Source organism: Nipponia nippon, unplaced genomic scaffold, assembly GCF_047370975.1.
Source record: "Nipponia nippon isolate SJK-2023a ecotype South Korea unplaced genomic scaffold, ASM4737097v1 scaffold_16, whole genome shotgun sequence".
Classification (NCBI taxonomy): Eukaryota; Metazoa; Chordata; class Aves; order Pelecaniformes; family Threskiornithidae; genus Nipponia; species Nipponia nippon.
In genome coordinates, this window is record NW_028262332.1 from 2,325,679 (window position 1) to 2,349,903 (window position 24,225).

At 55.7% G+C, this 24,225-nt stretch overlaps 1 protein-coding gene across 2 annotated transcripts in view; it reads left to right on the forward strand.

Moving 5' to 3' along the window:
• The window catches only part of ARRDC1 (arrestin domain containing 1), a 40,928-nt gene that overhangs the window by 13,854 nt on the left and 2,849 nt on the right, over positions 1 to 24,225 (forward strand). Inside the window, exons 2-8 of one of the 2 annotated variants that reach the window (XR_015703759.1) lie at positions 5,058 to 5,168; positions 18,706 to 18,756; positions 19,316 to 19,470; positions 19,958 to 20,140; positions 20,513 to 20,689; positions 20,873 to 21,284; positions 22,247 to 22,384. Coding sequence is in view for 1 of the 2 variants with exons in the window: in XM_087753260.1 (XP_087609386.1) it covers positions 5,058 to 5,168; positions 18,706 to 18,756; positions 19,316 to 19,470; positions 19,958 to 20,140; positions 20,513 to 20,689; positions 20,873 to 21,284; positions 22,247 to 22,311 (1,154 nt within the window). In the remaining variant the exon portion in view is untranslated. Of the gene's footprint in view, positions 1 to 5,057; positions 5,169 to 18,705; positions 18,757 to 19,315; positions 19,471 to 19,957; positions 20,141 to 20,512; positions 20,690 to 20,872; positions 21,285 to 22,246; positions 24,199 to 24,225 lie in introns of those variants that run through there. The other variant, XM_087753260.1, reaches the window with a different exon arrangement.

Consider the following 24,225-nt stretch of genomic DNA (forward strand, 5'->3'; position numbering starts at 1 on the left):
TGGTGCAGACACACGGGGTGGCTCTGCCATCCATCTCATCCCACGCTCACAGGGCCAGGCACCCCCTTCCCTGCTGCAGGGCTGGCTGGAGCCTCCGGGTCCAGCAGACGTGGCCGAGCCCATGTGCTGACTCGAGTAGGCTTCAGCTGGCAAAACCCCAGGGCTGTTCCTAAGTGCCGGCTCAGACCCCAGTCTCCAACTCTTCAGCTGTCCTTGAGGAGGAAGGGGAACGACAGGACAGTCCATTTGTCCTGCGTAAGCTGCTGCCAAATGCAACAGCTGCCGCCTCAGACTGTTGCAGCTTTTGCTGCTTCCCTACCCAGAAAACCAAAACCAACCAAGCTGTCGGCATCTCCGTCCCTCCACCGCTGTCTGTTGCCTGTACCTGTTGCAGCGGGTGTGCGACATAGATGGGACTCGAAGCCGGAGGGGGTCACTTGGGACGGGGGCTGTCCCTGCTGCTAAGCACAGGGTGGCTGGTGACTCTCTGCCTGCTTAGGATATGGCTGGATTTTGGAAGCAGGGATGTGCACGTACAACCTGCTGCTGGCAGGGGAGGGGGATGCGTGTCCTCTGCTTTCCTCTTGCCCGAGGTGCAATGCCAGCTCCCCCTGGGAGGGCATCTCTCTGGGTCACCAGAAAAAGTAATTTGAAGTCTACGGCTGCTCTCCTTAAATCACCTTGGAAGAAGGCAGACGTGCCCAGCTCCTGGCATCTCTATTTTTACTTCGTGCAGAGATGGATATGGCTGAACTGTCTCCTTTTATTTCCAGCATTTGGCGCGTGCTGTAGCGCATTGCTAAAGATCTGTCTGGCTGGATGCGAAGCTGCCTGCTTCCCTCAGTCCCTGGGGGACTGCAGGGGTGAAGGGCTCTTGTCTTCTGCATGGCTTTGTAATTCATTTCTTCTCTGCTTGCTGCTCTTTGCCTCCCCCTTCCACTTCCCTTACAGGTTTTGGACATTTTTTTTTTCTGTATTTATTCAAAGCAGCCTGGGTAAACAGGGAGCAGGAGTGTGGTAACTGGGGCCACGGGTAGCACTGGATTCCAGAGGCATTTTTAATGGATTTTTAATAATGGGAACTGGCCTGTTCTTATGTAGAAACTTTTCTTATTTGCTCTCTCTGCAGCTTGGCACAGAGATCTCCTTGGAAAGGCTCAGACTGTGCATTTCACTTCCTGACAGTCAGGCTGGCAAGCTTTGCACCTCAGGTGGCTCCAGTTGCAGCAGCTCTGACGGTGCCGGTTTGCCAGACCTGTCCCGCCGACGCTGTTTTCAGCTTGCAGCTGCCCCCAGCGCCATGGGCCCGAGCTGTGCCTGTCAGCTGCCTCGTGTCCCTGCTCCTGCTTGTGGGCCGGAGGCCGTACACAATAGCCGGGCAAGTCCCCAGTATCTTCCTCTGCCCATGGGATGCTCGTGGAGAGGCTGATTTCATGGTTAGCCGCTCCAAAACCTGGTTAGGAATAAGATAAATGGTTTGACCTGTTGAAGTGGGTGCCTCTGAAACCTCCTGGATAACCTGGGGGGAGCGAGAGCCCTGCAACTGCCAGGCTTTCCTGCTGGGGCTGTGGGGATGAAGTTGGGGGGCTCTCTGGCTGCCCTGGACCTGCTGCCCCCAGCATCGCCCACCCTGTGGGGGCCTGGGGATCTGCTGGCTCCTCTAGGAGCCTGGGGGATGAGCTGGGACATGCGATCCCCGTATCCAGCCACAGCCCCGCTCTCAGCTGCGGGGCAATGTGTGTGCTCAGAGCTGTGGTCTGCCCCATTTCTCCCCTAGTGAGGTGGGGGGAGCTCATGTTTCTGGAGTAGGTTGGAGAAGATGCTCCATAACAAATCCTCTGCCACCTGAAATGTTCTGAGGCTTGTCCTACTTCTAGTGACTTGGTGTGCCTGGTAACGGTATGCTGGCAGCTTTGGAGAGCGTTGAGGAAAGGGGAAAGTTTCTCCATTGCTGTGAAATTGCCTTCAAGCTTTTCAGCTTGAAATGTTGCTTTCTGCCCCTTTGGTTGCCCTCATGCACCTGGAATGGCAGCGCCAGGGTGTGTGACGGTCGGGAATGTGGCTGGAGAGGGCTGCTCTCAGTGGGGACGCAGGACTGGGATGCCCGACAGCCAGAGCTCTCCCTCCAGGAGCCATCCCTCCTCTGTAAGCACAGGCTGGCTGCGGCCGCACCAGTTTGGGATGTCGGTGGTTAATTGAGAAGCCTTGGAGCTGACACCTCCTGTGCCTCCAATGGAGAAGGAGAACTCGTTAGCTAGCTGCAGTGAGACTTTTAGACACAGTCCAACTTTAGCCCTAATGGTGGGCTCTAGGGAGGTCCAGCAGCACAGCAGGGACCACCAGCCAAGGGTTGGCTCTGAGCGTCAGGCTGCAAACCCACCGCCTTTGGTCGCTGAGCCTCTGTCTCCTGTGGGAAGGGAGATGGGCCATAGCGTGTATGTGCTTGAACATGCCCACCCACCTGCCTCCCAGGAACAGGAGTGCCTCAGCACCGCAATGCAGCAAGCGGGCTTGAATTAAAGACCATCATCCCCGTATCTGGGCGTTGCAACAGATGGTGGTGATCTGTAAACTTCTGTGGTGACGGGAGGCTGAGGGGGAGCCTGTTGAGGGGCTGTTGCTCCTGAAGGATGTGAATGTTCTCCAGTTCTTGGTTGGGCTTTTCTTGCTTGCATCTCCCGTGTGAAAATGTGGGAGTGGAGCATTTGAGCCTGGGCTTGATTTGACTTGAGCCATCTGAATTATCTGGGCTAACTCGGAGCAGGGCAGGCTTGCTGTGAGCCCAGAGATGTGGCGGTATGTCCAAGGTGGGAGCATGAGAACTGGTACCAATGCCTGGGTACGCAGGATGCTAAAACTGCTCCCTGCTCCATCTGATGCCGAAACCCCTGTGTGGTTTTGGCTCTGCTGTCTGGCAAAAGAGAGGATTGGATGTCACCCGGCGGTGTGCAGTGGGGTTCAGTGTCACGGTTTGCTTTGGGAGGGCGCCTGTGTCAGCTCAGACCAGGTGTGCTGTGTGCTGTGGTGCAGGCGGCTCCCATTGCAGGCCATGCTGATCCCCTGCCTTGGAAGTGCCGATGCACATCGCAGACACAAACAAGCGAGCCGATGTGTCAGCCTTCCTGCTATATTGATGTTTGGTTAATGAGAGTTGACATCTGGAGCTGCTTATCCCTTGCCCTTGAGTATAAAATGGCACTTGGATGGGCCCCAGTGTTCAAAGTCATGATCAGGCTGTGAAGGTATTGCAGCGGATCTGATGGGAAGAGGTTGTTCTTCATTGTGGTATTAGAGACTTTAAGCCCTGAGGAGCCCATTCCACCTGAATGCATGTAGCAAAGCACAAGTAAGGGGGCTGGGGTAAGAACGCTGCCTTCCCCCTGCAGAGATGACTGGGTTTGGGGTTTCTTTCCACCCTGTCTTGAGTCAACATGGAGGACATGGTTGTGCTGGCCAGGCAGGTGCTCTGGAGAGCTGTGTGAGGTGGTTGCAAGCAGTATCACTTGCGGCCCTCAGTGTTTGGGTAGGTGGGTGGAGGTGGTGAGATCAGCATGGCTGAGAAGGCTTGTGGAGCGGGGATGGGGAGAGCTCTTAAACCAACGCAAATTGGCCACCTGCCTCCCAGGGAGATGCCTCCTGTGAGACACGGCTTGAATGCAGGGGAGCAGATGGGTGAAACAGGAAAATAGTCTGTCTGGTAGTTCCTGCCACCTTCCTCCCAGCAGAACTATTCACCTGACAAATTTGGTGAGGGAGTTCTGTGGGATCCATTAAAGCTGTTGCAAAATCTGCTGAGAATCGGGACAGGAGATGTTCAGGCTAGGGCAACCCTGAAGGCCCAGTTTGTGCCGTGATAGGTCTGTCTGCATCCTCCCTGCATGGGGGTAGCACCACAGATCATCTCCTGCTGAGCAACAAGGCCAGTCTGTCCCGTTTGTCTGTCTCTGTGGTCCAGTGTTGACATCAGAGCTTGATTTCAACCTGCTTGGAATTGGCCAAGACTAACTGAAAATGTCTTGTGGGTAGCTCTTCTGAGAGCCACGTGGCCCTTCTGAAAGCCACGGTGCAGGGCAAGCTCTGGGGTTGCTTTCCCAAGGCAAGGCACAAACATGGCTCAAATTCCTCTCCTTGCTTCGGGAAGGTCAAGTGGCATCTCGGATGCTTCCAGACCTTGCTGTGTGGCTTTGCTGTGAGCCCTGTGTCTCTAACAAGAGTCGGAAGCCACTCCAAGCGGTCTCTGGCTGCTGAGAAGCAACATGCTTATCAAATACCATCAGAAGTCCTGATGCAGGACAAGTGTTAATGGGCTAAGTGTTTCTGCTGTACTCTGTTGAAGCAGAGACCGACCTCGGGACACAGGGGCAGGCTCCCAGGAACCAGGGATGTCCGTGAGGGTGAGTGGGCTGTGAACTCCAGCAGCAGCTGGGCTTGTTCGTGCTGCACTGGAGGGTCCAGCTCACTGCTGCTGCTGCTGCAGACAGGGCTATACACCTTGTTTAGCTGGCTAATGGGCTCCTGCTGAACACATCTCTCCTCCCAGGGCTGGCGGGATGACCGGTGGGATGTCTGGCTCCTTGTGGGGTGGGAGGCAGCAGAGCCTTCTGCTGCTCATCCCTGTCAGGACAGGGACACCCGAGCCTGTAGGAGAGCATCGCTGCCACAGAGGTCTCTGCTGTCAGCCTGAGTGCAGGGGCTGATGCACATGCTGGGAGGGGAAGTTGGTTCATTTGGGAGAAAACTAGAGAGGGTTACCTCTCAGGGAGCTGATATCGCTGCTGTTAAGGGCTTTCACAGTCCAAGGAGGCCAACACGAGGACTTCAATGGTGATAACAGCTGGGAAGAGCACTGGGGTAGCAGGGAGTGTGTAATAGTGCTGAGCGTAAGGGGAAACGTGCTTCTGAAATGAAAGCGTGACCCGATTCCTTTGCTCCATTTTTCCACCCTGTGTTTTCATGAGGCACTGCTCCTGCACAAGTCCATGTACAACACCTGAAGCAAGTTTGAACCTGAGGTTTTGCTTTCTCCCGGTGCTTACGTGTGTGCTTTCTCTCAACAGCCATCAAGGTGAGCTGCGTTGGATCCTGTGGGGTGTCTAACAAGATCAATGACACAGCATGGACCGTGGAGGAGCAGTACTTCAACAGTACGCTGTCCCTGGCGGACAAAGGTAAGGTCCACAAAGATGTGGTGGAGATCTGTGATTCTGAGATGGTCTAGAGAAATGTATCACCAAGACTTCAGCATCTTCTCCGTGTGAAATACCCCTTTATAGGCTGCCTTGGCCTGTGCACAGAGGATGGGAGCCAATATTAGAGACTACAAGAGCTTAGAAGGAGCTGTGCAGAGAGGCATCCTGAATAGCTGCAGAACTTGGCAGCCATGCTGCAAACACTGCTCGCGTCCTCTGGCCCTGGTCTGCCTGAAACGGGGCTGCCAGCAGTGACTTCTCTGCTGTTTCAAGGCCCTGTGGGTTCATCCTGCTCCGCTTCCTGTGTGTGTTGTCTATGGTGGTCACAAAACATTGATCAAAGCCGATCAACAGAAGCCAGTTGCGTTGAAAGGGATGTGGAGCTGTCACTTGTCCTCCAAGAGAAACATGGAGAGCCTGGCAGGAGCAGCCTAGGACAGTTACCACCGCACCCCCTGCAAGCTGAGATGCCCAGAGATAGCGACGGGGTTGTATTCTCTTGTGGGGTAAAGTGACACGAGCAGCCTCTGGGGAATCTGGGCTGGAATGAATGCTGTCTTTCTGCTGTGAAATAGGTCAGCCTTACCACAAATAATTCATGCTGTGCCCTGGCTCCTGTTGAAATCAAGACGTGCCAGTATTCACCTGCTGAAGGCAGTGGCTGTAGCGATAACCGTAACGTGGCAAAAGCCCAGGCTAGCAGGAGCTCAGCTCTCTGGTGCTGTTTTATCTAATAACAGGAAATGGGTAAAACTGAAGTGGCAGTTTCTGCTAGCTCAGCAATTTTTCAAGCAGAGCTTTTAGCGTTGAGGGGAGGGTGACCTCATCCTCGCAGCAACTGGAGAGAGTGCTGCTTGCTCTCGGGTCCCAGAGAAGGGAGACAGCTGGCTGGCTCGCCCCTTGGCTTGGCTCATAGCCCGGGGGCTGCCGTTTACCTCTAACTGCCTGGGAGGGCGATGAGAACTGTTCCTGCCTGCTTTTGGATGCGGTGCTGAGTGCAGCCAGAGAGCCCAGCTGTGAATGTCGGGGTAGCAAAATCCCAGAGGCTTTATAAGGTGCTGCAGGCCATTGAGCTCAGATGAGTTGGGAGCTGGAGGCTGCAAACATTTGTGGACTTCTGGAGAAGTTTAAACCTGCAACTGCAGTGAAAAATGCACTTTCCAACTTTTGTTTCTAGTATTTAATGACTCGAGGGACAGCTGTGATATCGTGGTCGGTTCTGTCCTGGTAAAGCTGAGCAATGGCAAAAGCCAACCAGGAGGTAGGGGTGGGTAGAGGTGGGTTCGTTGGTTTTGCAGCCCCTGGGAGATTTCGATAGCCGTGTCGGCAGTCAGTTCTAGTGAGGTTGTCCTTGGGAGCCATCCTCTTAACAACTAGGACCAGTGTGGACTGGGAAGGATGGAAGGAAAATGGTGGCTACACGCTTTCATGGCTCTGAAGCGTCCCCTTTGAAGGCCTGAATTCCAAAGACAGCCAAAATTTGGTATTCCCAGCTCTTAAACTGTTCATGGAAATCCCTGGTCTTTTGACTCTTAATTTTCTGGGACCCAGACTCTTGTATATCGCCCAGTGCAGTGCTGCTCTCTCTCAGTCGCTGGTATTGCAGACTCTGCCAGCCTGAGACTTGAGCGGGCGCCCGGGGCTGGGGCGGCAGGGCTGGGCTGCTTGCTCTGCGCTGGAGCCGGTCATGGAGCTGGCAGCTGCCCATCTGCGTGCCTGGGGTGTTGTCGGGACAAAATGAGCCAGCTGAAGTCTTCCAGAGCCACCGGAGCTCCAGGCAAGGGAGGCAAGAAATGGTAGTGCATGACTTATCAGAGACGTAATGAATTGAAGGGAACATCTGTCCTGCAGGAATGTAGAGTCCTGCGCTCGAAAGCTGAGGTGTGTTCTAGTGTCATTACTGTCCTGTCTTGCGAAGCTACAGTGCAATTATGGGAAAAAGCCTGGTCCCGGCTACCAGCAACCAATGCAGAGCAGCACGCCAGGTACTTACAGTCACTGACCTGTGCTCTTCTGCTTTTTGTGTCAAAGTGGACACAACCGCTGGGAGCTCTCAGCCCCTGGCACCCGGCCATGGGGAAGCAGATACAGAGAGGGTGGGCAGTCCCTGTGCGGGGGATCGCAGCCAAGGGCAGCGCTCGTGGGGCATTTGCTCTTTGTGCGACTTGGTACAAGCTCAGGAGTTGTGGTCCCAGACTTGCCATGTTTGTCCCATGCCCCAGGACACAGGGGAGTGAGCGATGGGACGAGGGTGGGAGAGGGCAGTGTCGATGCTGCCTTTGGACCTGAGTCCTCCACCAGAGACAGCTTTGAAACTGTCCCTTGCACTTGCGGTGCTGGTCTGTGCGGATATGGAAACAAAAGCCCTGGGGGCTGGCGCCACTCCAGCCTGCGGCGCTGGGAAGCGAGGTAACTGACTGCTGTCGCAGCCCTCGCCGTGACATTGATGCGTGTCTGGGCCGGCGGAGCAGCAGGGAAGCCGGGCTGCTTCTCCATGACTCTGCCTCTGTGCGTGCCTGTCTCTGCCTGTCTGCCTGCCTCCTCCGAGGGGGCCACCGGCAGCGCGGCATTCTGGCATGGCACAGTGCTGCAGCGAGGCAGTGGCAGGGGTTTGCTAGGGGAATCGTGCAGTGGCCTTGTGGGCACAAGCAGCAGGGCAAGGCCTCGGCACTGACTCGCCACGGCATTTTTAGGCTCCCCAGGAATAGCTCCCAGCTGCCCCGGTGTTTCCTGACAGAGCACAAAGGAGCTTCAGAAAGATGGACAGACCGTCAAAGCAGAGCTGTCCCTTTCCCTGCAACTCTGGACAAGAGCGTTGGGCAGGGGTGGGCTGCACTGGTGTCTGGCAGCAAAGCAGTTTGAGGTGCAGCTGCCTCTGGGGAGGCACACCCAGCACTCGTGGGTGCTCCTCGGGGTGCCTCCGTGCAGGTCTGACCCCCGCTGGGAGGGGAAACTAGGCAGTCTTGCACTCTTGGGGCACGGGGTGTTGAGCTGAGCCATGCTCTGCTATGGGTGATGGCAGGAGCCTGGGGTATGGGTGAGTTAAGGGAGTCAGAAGCGTTCCCAAGCAAGGAGGCCCAAAGGAGCACGGGGCCAGCCCGACCACTGGCCCGCACCGCCAGCGTGCAACTCGTTCCCTGGCCAGCATCGGACAGCCGCAGGCGAAAAGTGGCGAGCACCATGAGCAAAGGTTACTGTGGCTGTGGACAAATACTGCGGTGGCGTATGCAACGGTCCTGCCACGTGTGAAAGCATGCAGAAACCCTCCAGGGTGAATACGTGCCTGTTCCTTCAGGTGAGGGCTGGCTGTGCCCACCCTTCCTTCTCACACCCTGAAAAGCAAACAGCAGGCAGGAGGGCAGGGACCGCGGGAGGCCCCGGGTGTCAGGTGGAGGGGCTGCCTCTCTGCGGTGCTGCCAGAGCATCTTATCCACAAAGGGGGATGTCACCTCTCAGCAGCACGAATGGAAAATGAGCGGAGGAAGGGGGGAATTTGCTTCTGCCTCGGAGGACTCTTCTGTTTCTGCATTCCCCCCCTTACAGCAATGCTGTTACCTCTCATTTTTAAACCTGTGCGTTAAAAAAAATAGCAAGGAGGAGCAGCGTGTCCCTGCTGGGAGGGGAGCTGGCAGCCAGGCTGTGCCCTGGGGCAGAGGGTGATGCCATGCTCCCCGCTGGCACCATCCCTAGCCCGCTTGCAGAGGACTCATCCAGCCTGATAGCTCGGCTGGGGTTGAGGGAGGATCCCAGGTGTCCCCAAGGCCACGCAGCCAACGCGTCTCTGTCTTGCCCGTCCCTGACGAGTGGCTCTGGCTCGTGCTCCAGCGGGGCCGCAGCAGTGCTGGCACCTGGGAGGACGGTGCAGGGACGCACGCTCGGCCTGAAAAACAACCCGCCTCGCACTCTTCCTTCCCACATCCTGAGCAGTAACTTTAAAAACAGCGAGCTGTGCTCTTTGAGGACACGGGGGGGGAAGGGGAGAGGAGGTTTGCAAAACTATCGAGGCTTGGATTGCTCTTTAAGCATCTAAGAGCGACTCCGACTCCACGCTTCTCCACCCACACACCTTTGCATTGAAATAAGTGAGGGGGCAGCTCATCCTCTGTAGCATCAGCTGTTGCTTTTATTACATGCTGGTTTTTTTTTTTTTTTTCTTAAGGGTGTATATTGTATGAGAAAGGAGGCAGGCCCTGAAATAACCCAGATGCCCGCTTTGCAATGTAAGGCACTTATTTAAGGCACTGGCCTCATCCTTAGTTTCCCTTCTCGCCCACCCCTCAGAGCAGCATCCAGGGTGCGGGGTCTCAGCCTCGCCGCTGGAGCATCCGCAGGTTGGTGACCGGTGGTTTTGCTGCAGAGGACCCTGCTCACGTCTGTGCTGGCATGGTGCTTGTCCTGCTCCAGCAGTGCAGCGTCTGCGCTCCGGGAAAGCTTCTTGCTGGGGCTGGCCGGGGCTGAGCAGGAGCTGGGGGATTGCGCAGGGTCTGTGCTGTAGCCTTGGCAATAACACACCGGCCAGCAGTTTAATGAACTCGGGCTCTTTACATAAAAGCTGCTGGAAAGTGCTGAGCATACCAGCTGGCCTGGAGCTGCTCGCTGCCTCGCTGCTCTGTTTGCTGGAGGACACAGTGCGGTGCTGGGGAGGTCGCTCAGCCCACGGGCGGCTCTCCGGGGAGGCTCATTATTTGCCTCCTGGAAGGGAGGCCGAGGGGAGATTTGCTTTTCTCACTCAGCCTGAGTTTGACTTGGACTTTGCTCCCTGGTGCTGGTTTTTCTTGGGTCCTCTTTCTGCAAAGAAATGCAATAGGGGTGGGGGGAACCTTGCAGGTGTGCGGGTGTTGGGTTTCTGTAGGTGTCAGCAGTGCAGGCGATCAAGTACACCAGTTGCAGTGAGTACAAAATAGCGCTGCTTGTACCCGCCACTCTCGGACAGAGAGATGCTTCTCTTGATCCAATATAATGGAGTAATTCAGCTCTGCGGAGGCCTCCCGCTCCTCTCCCCCTCCCCTGCTGCAGCTCTGGCCATATTCAGTCGGAGAGGAGCCAGTCCATCGTGTGCCTGTACCCACGTGGGCCTGTTTTCTTTGGACACCCTGTATCTCCGACTGCGCACGCAGCTCTTGCCCTGTGGATGGGTTATGCCTGCAAAGGTAGACTTTTTTTTTTTTTTTTAATTCCCTTTAAATCCTACTTGTACCTGAGTTGAACCCGTGCAGGGAGCTGGCTGTAATTTCCAGCTGACCTTACATTTGGCAGCTTGTTAGTTAGCTAGAAGGCGCTGCAGGGAATTCCTGGCTGCTCCACACGCTTCCTTTGCTGGCAGATTTCTTGCACAAAGCGCTAAAAAGGGGCAGCTGTGCATCACCTCTTCCCTGGGGTGGTTTTCTGCCGGCCTGGCACAACACCTTCACAGCCAACAGTCAGCACAGGGCAACGATCCTGTCTTCCAGCTGAATTTAAAAAGCTTAGTGACCTGAGTAAGCAGGCATTGAGAGACTTGGGTCTCTTGTTCTGTGCTCAGGAATCTGTGAGCAGGAGGTAGCGAAGCAGCGGGCGATGCTCCTGGCCAGGCAAGAGCAGGAGGGTGCCCGTGGGCAGCGGTGAGCCGTTAAGGATGTGCTGGTGCCAGCTCTTGGCCGCGCTGTGCTGCCGGGTTCAGGAGCAGTAACTGCAGATTCAGCTCAGGAAAACCACATGGAAGGAGCTGCAGTTGCCTTGGGTCACAGCAGCTTCCTCAGTACTTCCCAATTTCTTGCCTCAATAGATCACTGTTAATCCTCAGAGTTTTTTTGCAGCATTGCCATACCACCAGATCCTGCTAATTCAGTGAAAATGTCACTGAAAACTGCTGACACAGAGATTTGTAAGTGGTGGAGCCCTAGCCTCAGTGCTGGGCTTTCTGGTGTGTTTTCTTCCTCAGTCTGTACTTCCCGTGCTGCAGAAAGCTTTATCTCGGCAGCATTAACCATATCGGGGTGCTGGAGGTTGTTCCTACTGTGTGTTTGCATGCATGCAAATCCAACGTGAGCGAGTTGCTGCTTTGAACAGGAGCTTGGAGCCTGCTGGGGGCTGTGCTCCCATCCTGCCAGCACGGCAGCTCTGCTCGGCTGAAGTGCTGTCGGTAGCAGGAGAGCTCTCATTTGAGCAAAACTAAGCTCAGCTAAACATCGAGTCTTTCCCCGGCAGGTCTGGCTGTTCGTGCTGGCAGGTTGCTCTTCTGGCTGTCAGCTGCTCCCTCTGAGGCACCTGTGTCTGCTGCAAGGATGGCATGAGCAAATGTGTGTGTTTACCCTCATTTGTTGCAGTTAATAATCCTGTGTATTAGCTTAATCCACCAGAGACAGAGTTGGAGTCCTCAACGCTAAAGCTGCAATGGCCCGGCATCGCCTGAGGTGCCCTGGCACAGACAAAATTAATGCTTCCCATCTGATGTATCTGATACAGCCTCCTGTGAGCTAGAAGAGCTCTGACCTTCTTGCTTACATCTAATATTCAATTTTCTGGGCTGCAAAAGTGGACGAGGAGAGACAGGAGGGCAGGGGCGAGCGGGGTGCTGGCTGTCAGGACTGCAGCGAGAGCGATGGTTCTTCCAGTAGCTGGGCGATGGGTATCCTGTAGCACAGCACAGAGGCAGGGCTGCCTGTTTGTCCACCCAGAAGTGGAAAACAGAAACCTGCTGCTTTCCTGCTCTCTGCCTGGAGAGCCCCGAGAGGAGAGTACCCAAGCTGTGCATCAGCAGCGCTGGTATCGGTCTAACTCGGCACCTCTGGAGGAGCTCGCCTTCCCCACAGGAGTGGGAGGGCTAATTTTAGGCAGCAGGAAGACTGTGTTGCTACAAGCAATGGCAGGGGGACCAGCAGGCACCAGGTACCGTTCCGTACTACGCAATTTGGCCAGCACAGTTAATGGCATCACTCACTAAGTAGCCAGAGAGAAATTGCCATATGGCCCGGCATGCTGTTCCTCTACTAAAAGAACCAAAAAATATGTGTACTCCAAAGGCGCAGCTTGTTCCTGCTCTAGCATCCGCATGTGCAGCAGGAGGGAGCAGAGCCACTGCTGTCTGCTTGGCAGGTACCAGCCGGGAGAGCAGGAGGTCAGGGCAGGAGCCCTGTTTCAGCTGCTCCCTGGCTTCTCTCCCTGGGGTGCAGGGACACCTTCCAGGCTCCTGGTTGTGGCTACGGAGCAAAGAGCATCCTCCTTTTTGGGGGATGGAGGGAGAGATACGCAGAATATTCATCTTTTTCGCCCTGGTCTAGCTGTGGATGAAGCCTGGCAGAGGTGTGTGTTGTACCGCGCGCTGCAGTTCCTGGCCCTGCAGCCTGCTGTGTGCTCAGACGTCTGGGCTGTCTCTCCCAGTGCACCAGAGCGTGAGATTTCACAGGGGTGAGTAATAAGGCTCGTCTGAGTCTGTCGTGTTTGTGCATCAGTGACCAAGGCATCTCCCAACCCTCTTCTGCCTTCCCCCCTGGCACCAACCTGGAGGTCCTGGCTTTGTCGTGGTGGCGATCAGCCTCGCGGAGAGACGGCTGTGACCGCCAGTGGCTTCCCGCTCCCCAGGGATGGAGACGCTGGGGGAGCCAACCTGGGAGGAGGCGTTTGGCCGACGTCCCTGCAGCAGCACTGGTTTGAACGTGCAGCCCAGGCGGATCTGGCCCCACTGGTACTGTAAGACTGGCCTGTTTGCATGGGCCACTAACCAAGAAAGCTGCAGAACAGCCCTGGGAAGCCCGGGCGGGACGCAGCAAGTAGGGCTCGGTGACCTTGTTCGTGTGTGGTTGGTGCCTCCTGAACCCCAGGCCTGCCCTGCTCTCATGCCAGGGCCGAGGCTTCCAGAGGACCTTCCCAGCCCTTGGCTGGCTGCTGGCAGGGCAGGGTGTGGGCAGGCGGCTTCCCCTCCGTCTCGGAGGGGTGATGGCTTTGAAGGGCTGGTGACTTCCTCTGGCTGCTGGCCCCGCCTGGGCAGGGGCCTGGCAGCACCAGCCAGGGACACTGCACTGCTCAGAAAAAGATCCCAAAGCCTTTCAGCACCTGAGCTGTGGTGGAGTGAGCTGGACTTGGATCATTTGTTTAGCAGCATAAGCACAGACGTGTGGTCATTTCACCCACACACGGTTACGATGGTGTCGTGTTTTCCCATGTGGTTGTGCAGTGGCGTGCTGGTTTGCAGTGAGAGCGGGGAAACCTTTGTGGATCAAGACAGAGCTGTCTGCGGGGAGAGAACGGTGCGGCCAGCGGCTGGGTGGGCTCAGGGGCACGGTCAGCTTGAGCTTTGCATGGGAAACCCATTGATTTCTGTCCCTCCACTGCCCATCAGTGTGACCATAGATGCCCTGAGTGCTGTGGGATGGTGCTGCGGCAACAAGGCCTGTTGCAGTGCAGGGCTGGGCTCAGGGTTGCGCTCCCCATCGCTGGCGATGCTTTGCAGGCTCTGATCGCTCAGGGAAACCCCAGCTGGGCCTGGCAGTGTCACCAGGTTACCTCCCGGGGACCTGGCAGAGGACTTGGCGTCAGCCCTCTGGATCAAGGCGTTTTCTTTCTGCGCATGGTGAGTCCTCCCAGGCCTTGTCCACATGCACTGGTGCAAGTGAACACCTCCCTGTCCCAGCATGGAGCGGAGGGGAGCGGCTGAGCTGTGAACGGGAGAGTCCGTTTGCTTCCGGACAAATCTCTGCTGGATTCAGGGAAATCTCCAAGGTCGGTCTCTGCTTCTCACTGTAAGACGGCTCTTCCTCATTGTTAGTGTGTTGTTGCTGCTCCTGCTGTCTGGGTTTGGTTTTTTTCCAGGCTGTCTGGGGCAGCAGCTCCTTTCCCTCAAGGAATTTTTAGGGAGGATGTTTCCAAAGGCTGTGCAGAGGCGGCTGATCTCTGCTGGCTCAGCTCCTATCAGGAGGAGAGGCTGCTGCAGGTATGGCCCCACAGCAGAACCCTGCTAATCCAGCTGCCTCTGCCGCCTAATGACTTTCTCAAGGTATTTTTAGCTGCACGTAAACTTCAGGAAGAGCTTTTTTGCAGCCGAGCACACTGTGGCCTTTGTTCAGGCTTCTGGGAACGGGGAGGTAATGGCTCAGCGTGGCTGCGGTAGCCTGCACAGCCCTTTCCCCTCGCAGTGCATTTGCAAGCTGCTCAGGAGCATTGCAGCCTGCTGCGTGGGGCTGTCAGAGACCCCTCGAGCGATGCTGAACTCCTGCTGACCCGCTCTCGCCCGTGCCCAGTCTGTGGCTTGCTTTGCCAAAGCTTCTGGTTTGGGAGCAGCTCAGAAAGGAGCTTTCAGAAAGGGCTGCTCCTCCCGGGGATCTGCATGTCGTGGTGGCCGTCAGAGGAAGCCTCACCTCTGCCTGCTGCCAACAACCGTCTCTCTTGCAAAGACAACTTGCAGGTGGAATTAGCGCATTAAATGTCCTGGATGTTTACTTGAAGCTCTCGGGGCTGGAGGGACGGGCAGTGAGTGGCTTCCCACGGGCTTTGTGTCCCCCTTGCTGCTTGGATGCTGGTGTCGTACAGCGAATGCGGCCGGGCAGGCAGAACGGCTCTGCGTGCTGTGCACGATGCCACGTCTCCCCTGCCGTGGTCTAGGGATCTCTCCGAGGCACGTGCGTGGCTAGCGTGGCACGTGTTGCCCTGTCCTGCCGTTGTGGTGGCCACATGGGACAGGTGAGCACTGCGAGTGTCCCTCGCAGGGTGCCACGGTAGCTTTTGCTGCTGTTTTCCATGAGAGGTACCTGGGTGTTGGGGCAAGGTCAGCCTGTGCCCTGCCCGTGCTCACAGGGTGGCTGGGACGAGGGAAATCGTAGATTTTTCCCCATTATGTCAAGACTAGTCGGCATTTGGAAATGGAAGCTCAGCCTTTAGGAGCAGAGTTGCCAGCTGGAGAGTTTAGAAGTAGTTGCCACCTCCCTTCCCACTCTAAGAGGGGACTCAGCATGGGACTTGCCAACTTTCCACCTGCCAAAGGCACCAGATGCGTGGCAAAAGACTGAAATGGGTTTGTAATCCCAGGCAAGTCGGACACGGAGCCTCCACTGTGTCTGTGTTGGAGGAGCTCCTGCCAGGAGGGGCAAGTGGGAGCCCAGGGAGCAACTCGGTGTGGGGTTACTGCTAAATATCTGCCTCTCCCGCTCGCAGCGGGAGGCAGGCAGGACCTGTGGTCTCTGCTGCCTTGTCGCTCCACCAAGCGCTCTGGATCATGTCCGTGCTTTCACAGGAGTCTCCTGTCTTGGTCAGGCTCATCTGTTTTTCTTCATCTATTTTTATTAACTTTTGTGTCTGAAACAGCTCTGGCACTGAACTCGCAGACCCCTTCCACTTCCCTTGCCGCTGGGCTCCTTGAAATGCCTGCCGAGGGCTCCTACAGCTGGGGTTGGGGGTCCCCAGCCGGATGCGGGGCTGAGGGTGCTGCTGCCCCTCGTAGCCCCTCCACCAGTGACCTGCCCAAACAGCCCCTGTGCTTGCAGTAAGGGCAAGAAATGCAGGCATTCAGCTGGAAGTCCATTCAGCTGCTTGGTCCAGCCTGCTGGAAAATTCCCTCTATGTGGAGGGTCTCAGGGCTGGCATAAAAATGCTTCTGTCTCTTAGGGGGAAGGAAAGTGTGGGCTGGAAGGAGCAGGTCTGAAAACAAGAACTACTGCTAATTGCCTGCAGCATCTCTCCGCTTAATGGAGCGGAGAATAGAGCTCGCTGCATTTCCCTGGCTCCCTGCTCGGCGCAGGGCTGAGGTCTGGGCTCTCGTGGCTGCGAGCCAAGCATTGCTGCCGTGCCCTCGGTCCACGTGAGCTGCGATGGGGCACGACTTCAGGCTGGGGTAGCTGGTCTTGGAACTCTTCACTTGCTGTGAAGAGCAGGAACAGCCTTTTCCAGCCCTCGTGGGCAGCTCGTTGCAGCAGGAGCTGCAGGAGGGATTTGCAGGCTGCTCCCTGCCCCAGCTGGGGTCACAGCAAGTCTGAGTATGCTGTGGGCCAACAGGTCTCTGGGGCTCGGGCTTGGTCTGAGCTATTGGGGGGGTCAACCTGTGGGCAGTTCTCATCTGGTGACTTACTGGGAGGCCGGGCTACCCATGTGGAAACTGTATCAGTGCCACCAAGTCACGCAGTGGCTCTGGGAGCTCAACTGCATCCTCTGCGAGTGATGCCAGCCATGCGCGTTGCTGGGAGAGCATATTGCCTTGCCTGGTGTTGCTGTTGGGAGCAACCTTCGGGACCCCTGGTTTTCTGCAGGGGGTTGGAAACTGTGGCCATGAAGTGCTCGCAGGTTCGCTTCCAGGCTGGCTTTCTGTTGATGCACGTGAGCTGGGCAGGAGCTTGACCAAAATGACTTGTTAGATCATGCTGCCTGTAATGTAGAAGAGGGGCTTTCACCTTGTGGCGTCTGTGCGCTCTTCCTACGGGTCTTGGAAAGGCTGTGAAGTTTCATGCTCCTAGCAGGAGACTTGAAATCAGTGCCTGCATGTTCACCTGGGGCTCTGCGGGTCAGGAAGCTGGAAAGTCTCCAGGTCTTGGTGGAAACTCGTGGCCACTACCCTCTGGGACTCCCATCTCCCTTCCGTCTGCATTGCAGTAACAGGCCTTGCTCCCTCTCCCTTTCAGGTGGAGCAAGTCCCCTTACTGCAATGCAGAAGCTGCACAGGAGAGTCAATGTATTCCAGTTTATTGATTCGCTTTCCCAAAGTAAGGACAACAGGTATGAGATCAACGTTGAATGGTGCCCAATAAAAGGCAGAAGCCCTTGGAGCAGCAAACAAGCACTGGGTTAGTTGAGTCATTCATATTAGCCAGGCTTTACCCCATAGCCAACAAGCAAAGGCACCTGCCACATCTCAAGCTACCGCCTTTGACTGAGCGAGAGAAGGGGGCAGAAGCTGCCCCACGCCTCTGCCTGTCCCAGCTCTGCGAGGCCTCGGGCCGGGCGGCGAAGGCGGTGGCTGGCTTTGTGCCTCCACCTGGTGACAAGACGGGGTGTTGCATTGTAGCCTGCATAATTCAGTTTTATTTGGGGGACGGGGAGGGAAGGCACCAGGGAGGTGTTCTGGGTGGGGTGACGGGGATGAGCAAATCTTGCTCCTCTCCGGAAGGACAAAGCGTATAAATAGACATCTCTTCCTTTTCTCCTGACTTGCCTTTGTAGCGATGCGCGATGGGATGCTTGTCATATTATTTATCCTGCCTGCCTTTGCACTGCAGGCGGGATGCGCGCTGACTGGGGCGCCCTCAGGTCCCCGTGGGGTGGCTGAGCGAGCGGAGGGGCAGAGGCGCAGCTTTGCTTAACGTGAAGGATGCACCGAGTCAAAGGCCGCCTCCTTTGCCTCTTAACTGGATCGCGGTGTCGGTGGGGGGGATTTACCCTTCTCTCTTCCCCACCTCCCCGTCACGTAATCCACTTAATCCCCTGATGATAGGACTCTATTATTGTCAGCTCTGCAGAGCCAATATTGCTAACGGGCAAGCCGTCTCCTGCGTCTTGCATCAACAAAAGAGCTAGCCAAATCTAGAGCCTTGGTGCCTCCAGCAATGATCCTACAAAGCAGAATAAACACAGCTTGATTTAATAGGTATCCCGGTCTCCTCTTAGCACTGCCGCTTGAAAAACAAAACCTCTCATGTTTACACGTATTTAACAAATGTGGATAAACCTTAGAGCTTTTCTTACTGAAGGCAACTTTGGGAGCTGCCTGATGTTACCGGATCACGCTGCGGGTCCAGTTCAGCCGTTACGCTGCCCTGGCAGGGAATCCGGGATCTGGATGGGAGTGCCGGAGGGTGGCTGGGGTCAGGAGTCTGAGTCTGTAGCTGTTGTTTTAGGCATGTGCTGAGTCTTGGCTCTGATCCGTGCCCTCGAGGCCGCCATTGCAGAGTGGGATATGGTCGAAGAAAACCAGTGTTGAGGTTTTAACGTTGTGGAAATCTTTTCCTCGGCTCCTGTTGTGTAAGCAGCAGGGCTGAGGTTTTGCAGGTCCCTTCTTGGGACCGAGGGTGGGCTTAGGCCTGGGAGACGGACCTCTGGTTCCAGCTCCTGAATGCTGTGCAGTCTGCGTGGGGCTTGGTGTGTGGCTAAGGCTGTAGCGGCTTGATGCCCACCAGACCTCCTCACCACCCTTGGACAGTGCCTGTGCTTTCTCGCCTTCCCCCTGACTGGCTGTAGCCTACTTGAAGAAAGATAAACACACAGCGTCCCTTCTCCATTCCCTGTGTCAGTAGTCTGGGGCTAACCGCTTGCTATGGCACTGGGATCCCTTAAACCCGGCCCCGAACTACCTTATTTCCAGGGTATCTTAACGCAGAACCAGCCATTGGGAATGGAGGCATCTCCCGTCCCAAGGAGAGGTGGGTGGCAGCAGATGCTGCTGTTGACTCAAGCATTGCTCATTGGATCTGGAGTTGTCCAGTGGGCTGCAGGCAGCTGCACAAGTTGTGTTGTTCCCCAGGTGGTGGCCTCTCTCCCCAGAAGATCATGCTCTCCAGAAGATCACACCATTCCAAGGTGACGGCTTGTCCCACTTACCTTTTACTCTTGTTTCCTGCAGGGGTCCTGTCAGCTGGAGAGCACAACTTTCCCTTCCAGTTCCTGCTGCCAGGTATGGTGCAGATAAATGGCTGAAGGCACTTCCATGTAAGCCTTGGCTTTTGCAGCCTCTTGAGCTGTGCTGAGCAGGACTTGGGCTGCACAGCAGAGGCAGGCTGGCAGCTTGGCCTGGAGACACTAGAGGGGAGCGTAAGGTCAGCCCCAGACAGCCGAGGAGCTTAGACGAGCGGGTACCTTCTGCATTGGTGCAAAGCCAGGTCTGAGCTGTCGCTGTTGCCTCTCCAAGCATGACCCTGCGAGCCCTCTGGGTCTGCGCCAGGGTCCTGGCCTGTGGCTCGCCAGCCATCCTGCACGTAGTGCGCTCGGAGAGAGGCTCTCTGCTCTTGCGCCTCTGGTTGCAGAGGATCCCTTCTGTAAGGGGGCTGCAGCAAGGTCTCCGAGTGACCTAAGCCCCAGGTCTTTTTTGGGGGAATCTCCATGTGCTCTGTCTCTCGGGTACTTGCAGAACTCCTCAGGTGAAGAGGAAAGCTGTTTAAAGGGACTATACCCCCAGTTCAGAAATGCTTGGCCTGACTCAGCCTTGTGATCCTTTTTTCCTCTCTCAACTCCAGCCTCTGCTCCTACGTCATTTGAAGGCCCTTTTGGCAAGGTCCTCCATCAGGTGAAAGCTGTGATAGACACACCTCGCTTCTCCAAGGACTACAAGTGCAACAAGATCTTCTACGTTCTCTGCCCTCTCAACTTGAACGACATCCCTGACATCGAGGTAAGAACAAGGAGGAGCGTGGCTGGGAAGTGCCAAGGCCTCGGCACTTGTCCTTGTCCTGCGTGCTGTCTGGGAAATAATTGGGTGGTTGGACAGCTCTCTGACTGCATGCCCTGACTGTGCAAGAGCAGGGCGAGGACTCCTGATCTGTCCTGCCTTGCCATCCGTCCCTGCTCCCAGTGATTTTTGACTGTTCTGCATGTTGTTTTGAAAAATTTAAGTGCATTTTAAGCATGCAGAGAGAGGTGTTGGCCAATAGCACCAGGTGCTTGTAGAGACCTGGGTTTGGGGAACTTGTTTTGGAAGGAAGAGCGACTAACAGGACAGCAGAAGTGAGACCTGTTGTCTGTGGCAGCGCTGTGTTGCTGGTTCTTTGCGTCCTCTTAGACCAGATATTTCTGCTTGCTTGTTTTGAATCTCTGTGTGTTTTCCTGGAGGCTCTCTGACTCTCTTGAGCCAACATCTCTGTCTCTCTGCTGTCCTGCAGCAGCCCAACACTATGTCAATCACCAAGAAGTTCAACTACAAGCTGGTGAAAAGCGGCAACATTATCTTGACCGCCACCTCGGATCTGAAAGGGTACATCGTGGGGCAAGTGATCCAGCTCCGCACGGACATCGAGAACAAATCGGGCCGGGACACCGGCGCTGTGGTAGCCAGTCTGCTCCAGGTAAGCATTCGAAAGGGCGATTCTTTGGCTTGTGCTGGTGCTCCACACCCCGAGGCCTCTGTGGAACTGGGGCAGTTCTCACCAGTGTGCATCGCTGCTGCGTGCGGCTGGGAGGTGGCAGCAAGGAGTCCAGACCTCTGGCTAACTCTGTTTCTCTCTGCCTTCCTGGGGAAAGAGGTGGTAGAACTTGTCTTGCTTGTACCAGCTCAGTCTATCATATAATGGTGGGTGTTTCTGCTCTGTAATATGCACGTTACGTTTGTGCTCGTGCTTATTTGACAAAGCAGTTGGGTGGTTTTGTGTCCTGACAGAAGAGAGACAGAAGACCATCTGCAATCTTTCTGCTAGCTGTATTTTCTCCTGTCTGTACAGAAAGTGGCTTATAAATCCAAGCGCTGGATTTACGACCTGAGGACCATCGCAGAGGTGGAAGGCTCAGGAGTGAAAGCCTGGAAACATGCAGAATGGAAGGAGCAGATCCTCGTTCCGGCACTGCCCCAGTCCATTCTGCAGGGCTGTAGCCTCATACATATCGACTACTACATCCAAGTGAGTACATCAGTGATCCCAGGGAGCTCCAGCGGGCTGCGCTGCAACTTCTGCGCTCCCTTCTGGGTTGAGCTCAGACGTTGAACTCCGTAGCTGTCTGATGCGGGTGGCCCTCCCATCGGGTGAACCTTCCCAGTGCAATGTATAATGAAGAGGATGCCGCTGTTTTTCTTCCTCTTCCAGGTTTCCCTCAAGTCGCCAGAGGTTTCGGTCACTCTCCCCATTTATATTGGTAACATTGCTGTGAACAGGGTGCCTCTGAGCCCCTCCCGGTCCATCCAGCACATACCGTCTGCAGTGGTACCCAGTGCCCCCCCGGAGGAAGAGGAGGCTGCCAGCGGCTATCACCCGATGGACAATGTCTCAATCCCCACCAAAAGCCATTCCCAGCAGCAGCCATTTAGCTACGCCCCAGGACTGAGCTTCCAGGAGATAAGGGTGGACTCGGAGCAGACGGGCTCCCCAAACCATCCCACGCTCTGCCTGTCGACGGGAGCCACTGTCCCTTACTACGCCGAGGGGAACGTGGTGCCCGTCCCCACGGCCAGCTCTCTCATTTTGCCTCCGGAGTACAGCACGTGGGGCTACCCCTACGGTGAGCAGCCTGCTCCCGGGATCTGAATGGGCTGGCAGCGTGGTAGCAAACGTCGTCTACCACAGGAGTCTCTTTGCTAGCTGTGAACTGGGTGGGAACACAGGGACGTCAGCCTGCCGGGGGCTGATGTCAGAGGGGATCATGAGATCTCTCTGCCTGCTTTAGCCTCTGGAGAAGTCCCCTCTTACAGCTGTAAAAGCCGGCTGTCTGTTCCCACGTCTACACCCGTGCCTGCCCTGGGCTCGTTGTGAGAGGATCTCCCTGTTCTTAAATGAGCTTTCAGCCTCCCACTGATAGAAAAACTTCTTGGCTTGTGGTGAGGCTGGTGGGAGCCGAGCCAGGAAAATGATGTAACTGAAATCTTCTGTCTGACTTGGAGTGGGCCTGCAGCTGGTCTGAAGACACGGGCTGTGGGGGCGGGAGCTGAGAGACTGTCCAGGGTGGAAAAGCTTGGGAAATCCCAGCATGCTGGATTCCTGGAGCCGTGCTTGTCCCAGGTGGCTGGGGTGGCAGGGACCAGCGGTGTCTGTTAGCACAGACAGACTCTTAGCACAGTCCTCCCCAAATGAACCCGTCTGTTAGCCCTGGGGTAAGGAGGCACTCGATGTGTCGCTTCAGCCCTGGCTTGGGGTACACGGAGCATGGGTCACCTGTGATCCGGAGGTGTTGGAGCCCATGAGGATGCTTGTGAAAGAAGGGTAGGAACAGAACAGGACTTTGAGGTGCTGATTTTTAACCCCCGTAGGCATCAGGACAGGGATGGGACTGGCTGGCTCAAATTCTGCGTGTGCACGTGCAAACCCCATATATTTCAGCGGGGCAGGTTGTAGGGTCCTGGAGAGAAGGATGCCTGCGTGTGACACGCGTACACGTTAGCAGTTTGCTTTACTCCGCGCCGAGTTACGTAGACTGGGGTGAAGGGAACTCACCATAACCGCCCTTATTCTTTTTCTCCCCGGCAGAGGCACCTCCGTCCTATGAGCAGAGCTGCAGCAGTGCCAACTCCAGCATCAGCAACGGCAACTAGCCTCCCCTGCTTGAGTCCCGCTGGCGTTGCCCACCCCCAGGCGCCGCGGTTCACCTGCCTGCTGCAAAGTCTGGTACAGCACAAGGCGTCTTTTTATCTCTCTGGCTGCTTGGTGGGGTAAATGGCACATCCTGGCCTGGGCTTTTTAAGTCTCTTTCTAGGGAGGGGGTTAAAAAAACCAAAAAGGGCAGCCAGAGCAGCCTGCGCGTGCGTGTAGGAGAGGTCTGGGAAACTGAACCATCTCCTCCTGCTGCACCAAGTGCTGGGGAACTGGTTTTGCCCCAGGGATGCCCTCTGCAGCAGCCTGTGTTTCAAGTACTGTAGTCAACACTAACTGCTTTACTATCAAAGCACCTGCGATGCCTTATCTGAAATGCTCCTGACTTGGCATGTCTCCACTGTAGGTGAAGGCTGGGCTGTGTGGACTTTCTCTTCTCTTTTAGGGGCCACGTGCTCTCCAGAAATGGCTTTGGCAGCCCTTCCTCCTTGTCCTCGTAGGTCCTAAGGGTAGCTGAAACAGGAGGTTTCTTGGAGTAAGCAGGTTCAGAAGGTCAGGGACTCTTAAAAAGCCAAAAGCACAAGCCCTTGCTATACCTGTGTTGTGGGGAGAGTGACCAGCAGCCTTTGGCCCTCTCGCAGTGGGCCGCACCACTGCCTGCATGTGGTGAGAGGAGAGCAGGCTCCGGCGGCGGGGAGCTCGCTGCGGCACTTGCTCGTAACCCAAGAGGCCCTGGTGAGCTGTGGAGGCAGAGCCGGGTGTTACCGTGGGGTGCCCGCCAGCCAGCTTCTGGCCTTTTTCAGCAAGGGCAACTTTCCTCTGAAAAGCCCTGTAGGAGGCAGCCCATCCTCGCTCGCTGCTGCACCGCAGCACCCCGGGTGAACAGCGCTAGTCAGTCTGCAAGCGGGGGGACCAGATCCCCTGTGTCCCATCTCCCACCCCTGCAGGGTGCCCTCTCCATCCCAGGTGCCGCTGCCTTTGGCAGGCCAGAATTACATGACAATCAAGTTACAAAAGTCTGTCCAATGCTACCTCTGAGTCTGCCCAAGGACCCTGTCCGTGGAAGCCCTTCCCTCCGGGACGACCCTCCCGCGAGGCTCAGCCTGGCCAGCGGTCAACGCTGCCAAGCCAGGGCGCGAGGGCGCTTGGCCTGGGGACTCTTCTCTCCGCGAGCCGGTACTGGTTTACCGCTTGTCTCCCGAGCCGCCTCTTGAGCCACGGCAGGATGCGAAAATGAGTGAGTGGGAACACAAACTGCTACGCCTCGTTCGCAGCCTCCGCTGGACCTGGCAGGTCGGGGGAAGAAGCTGATGGATGTAAAACAGCGTTTTTCTTTTGTGCTTTTTTTTACCCCCCCTTGTTTAGCTTTTTTACTATTGACTGCCCAAGCTGAGGAAACCACAAACCAGATACTTAAGAGCCGTGGGCATCCAGCCACGGCTGAAATGGTGGACTGCAGACCTTTGGCACCTCTGAGAATTGGTCTCGGTGCTGCCTCACGCTGGGCGGGCAATATCTAACAAACCTGTTAGGAGCACTACAGCCTCTGCCTCCTCATTTTAGCCCGCCTCCGCACACCCCTGGCAGGCAGCTGGGGACAAGCCCTGCTTTGCACTCTTTCTTTGCAAATGCTTTTTATTTTATTTTATTTTTTTTTTAAGTGTTGAACTGCTTTAAGGTTAGTGTAGAGAAGGTGCTGTTCTGAGCAGTGCTGGCACAACATGCACCAGTGTTGATAGAATGATTGTCATTGTCCCTGAATATATATATATATATATATAAGATGAAGTTTTCTTTTTAATGATTGAATTCATAGATAAAAATTTTAATGCTGTATTTAATAAATTATTCTAAGAGAAATGCTGTGCTTTTTCATCCATTTCTGATGCTTGTCCATGTGCCTGTTCATGCCAAAT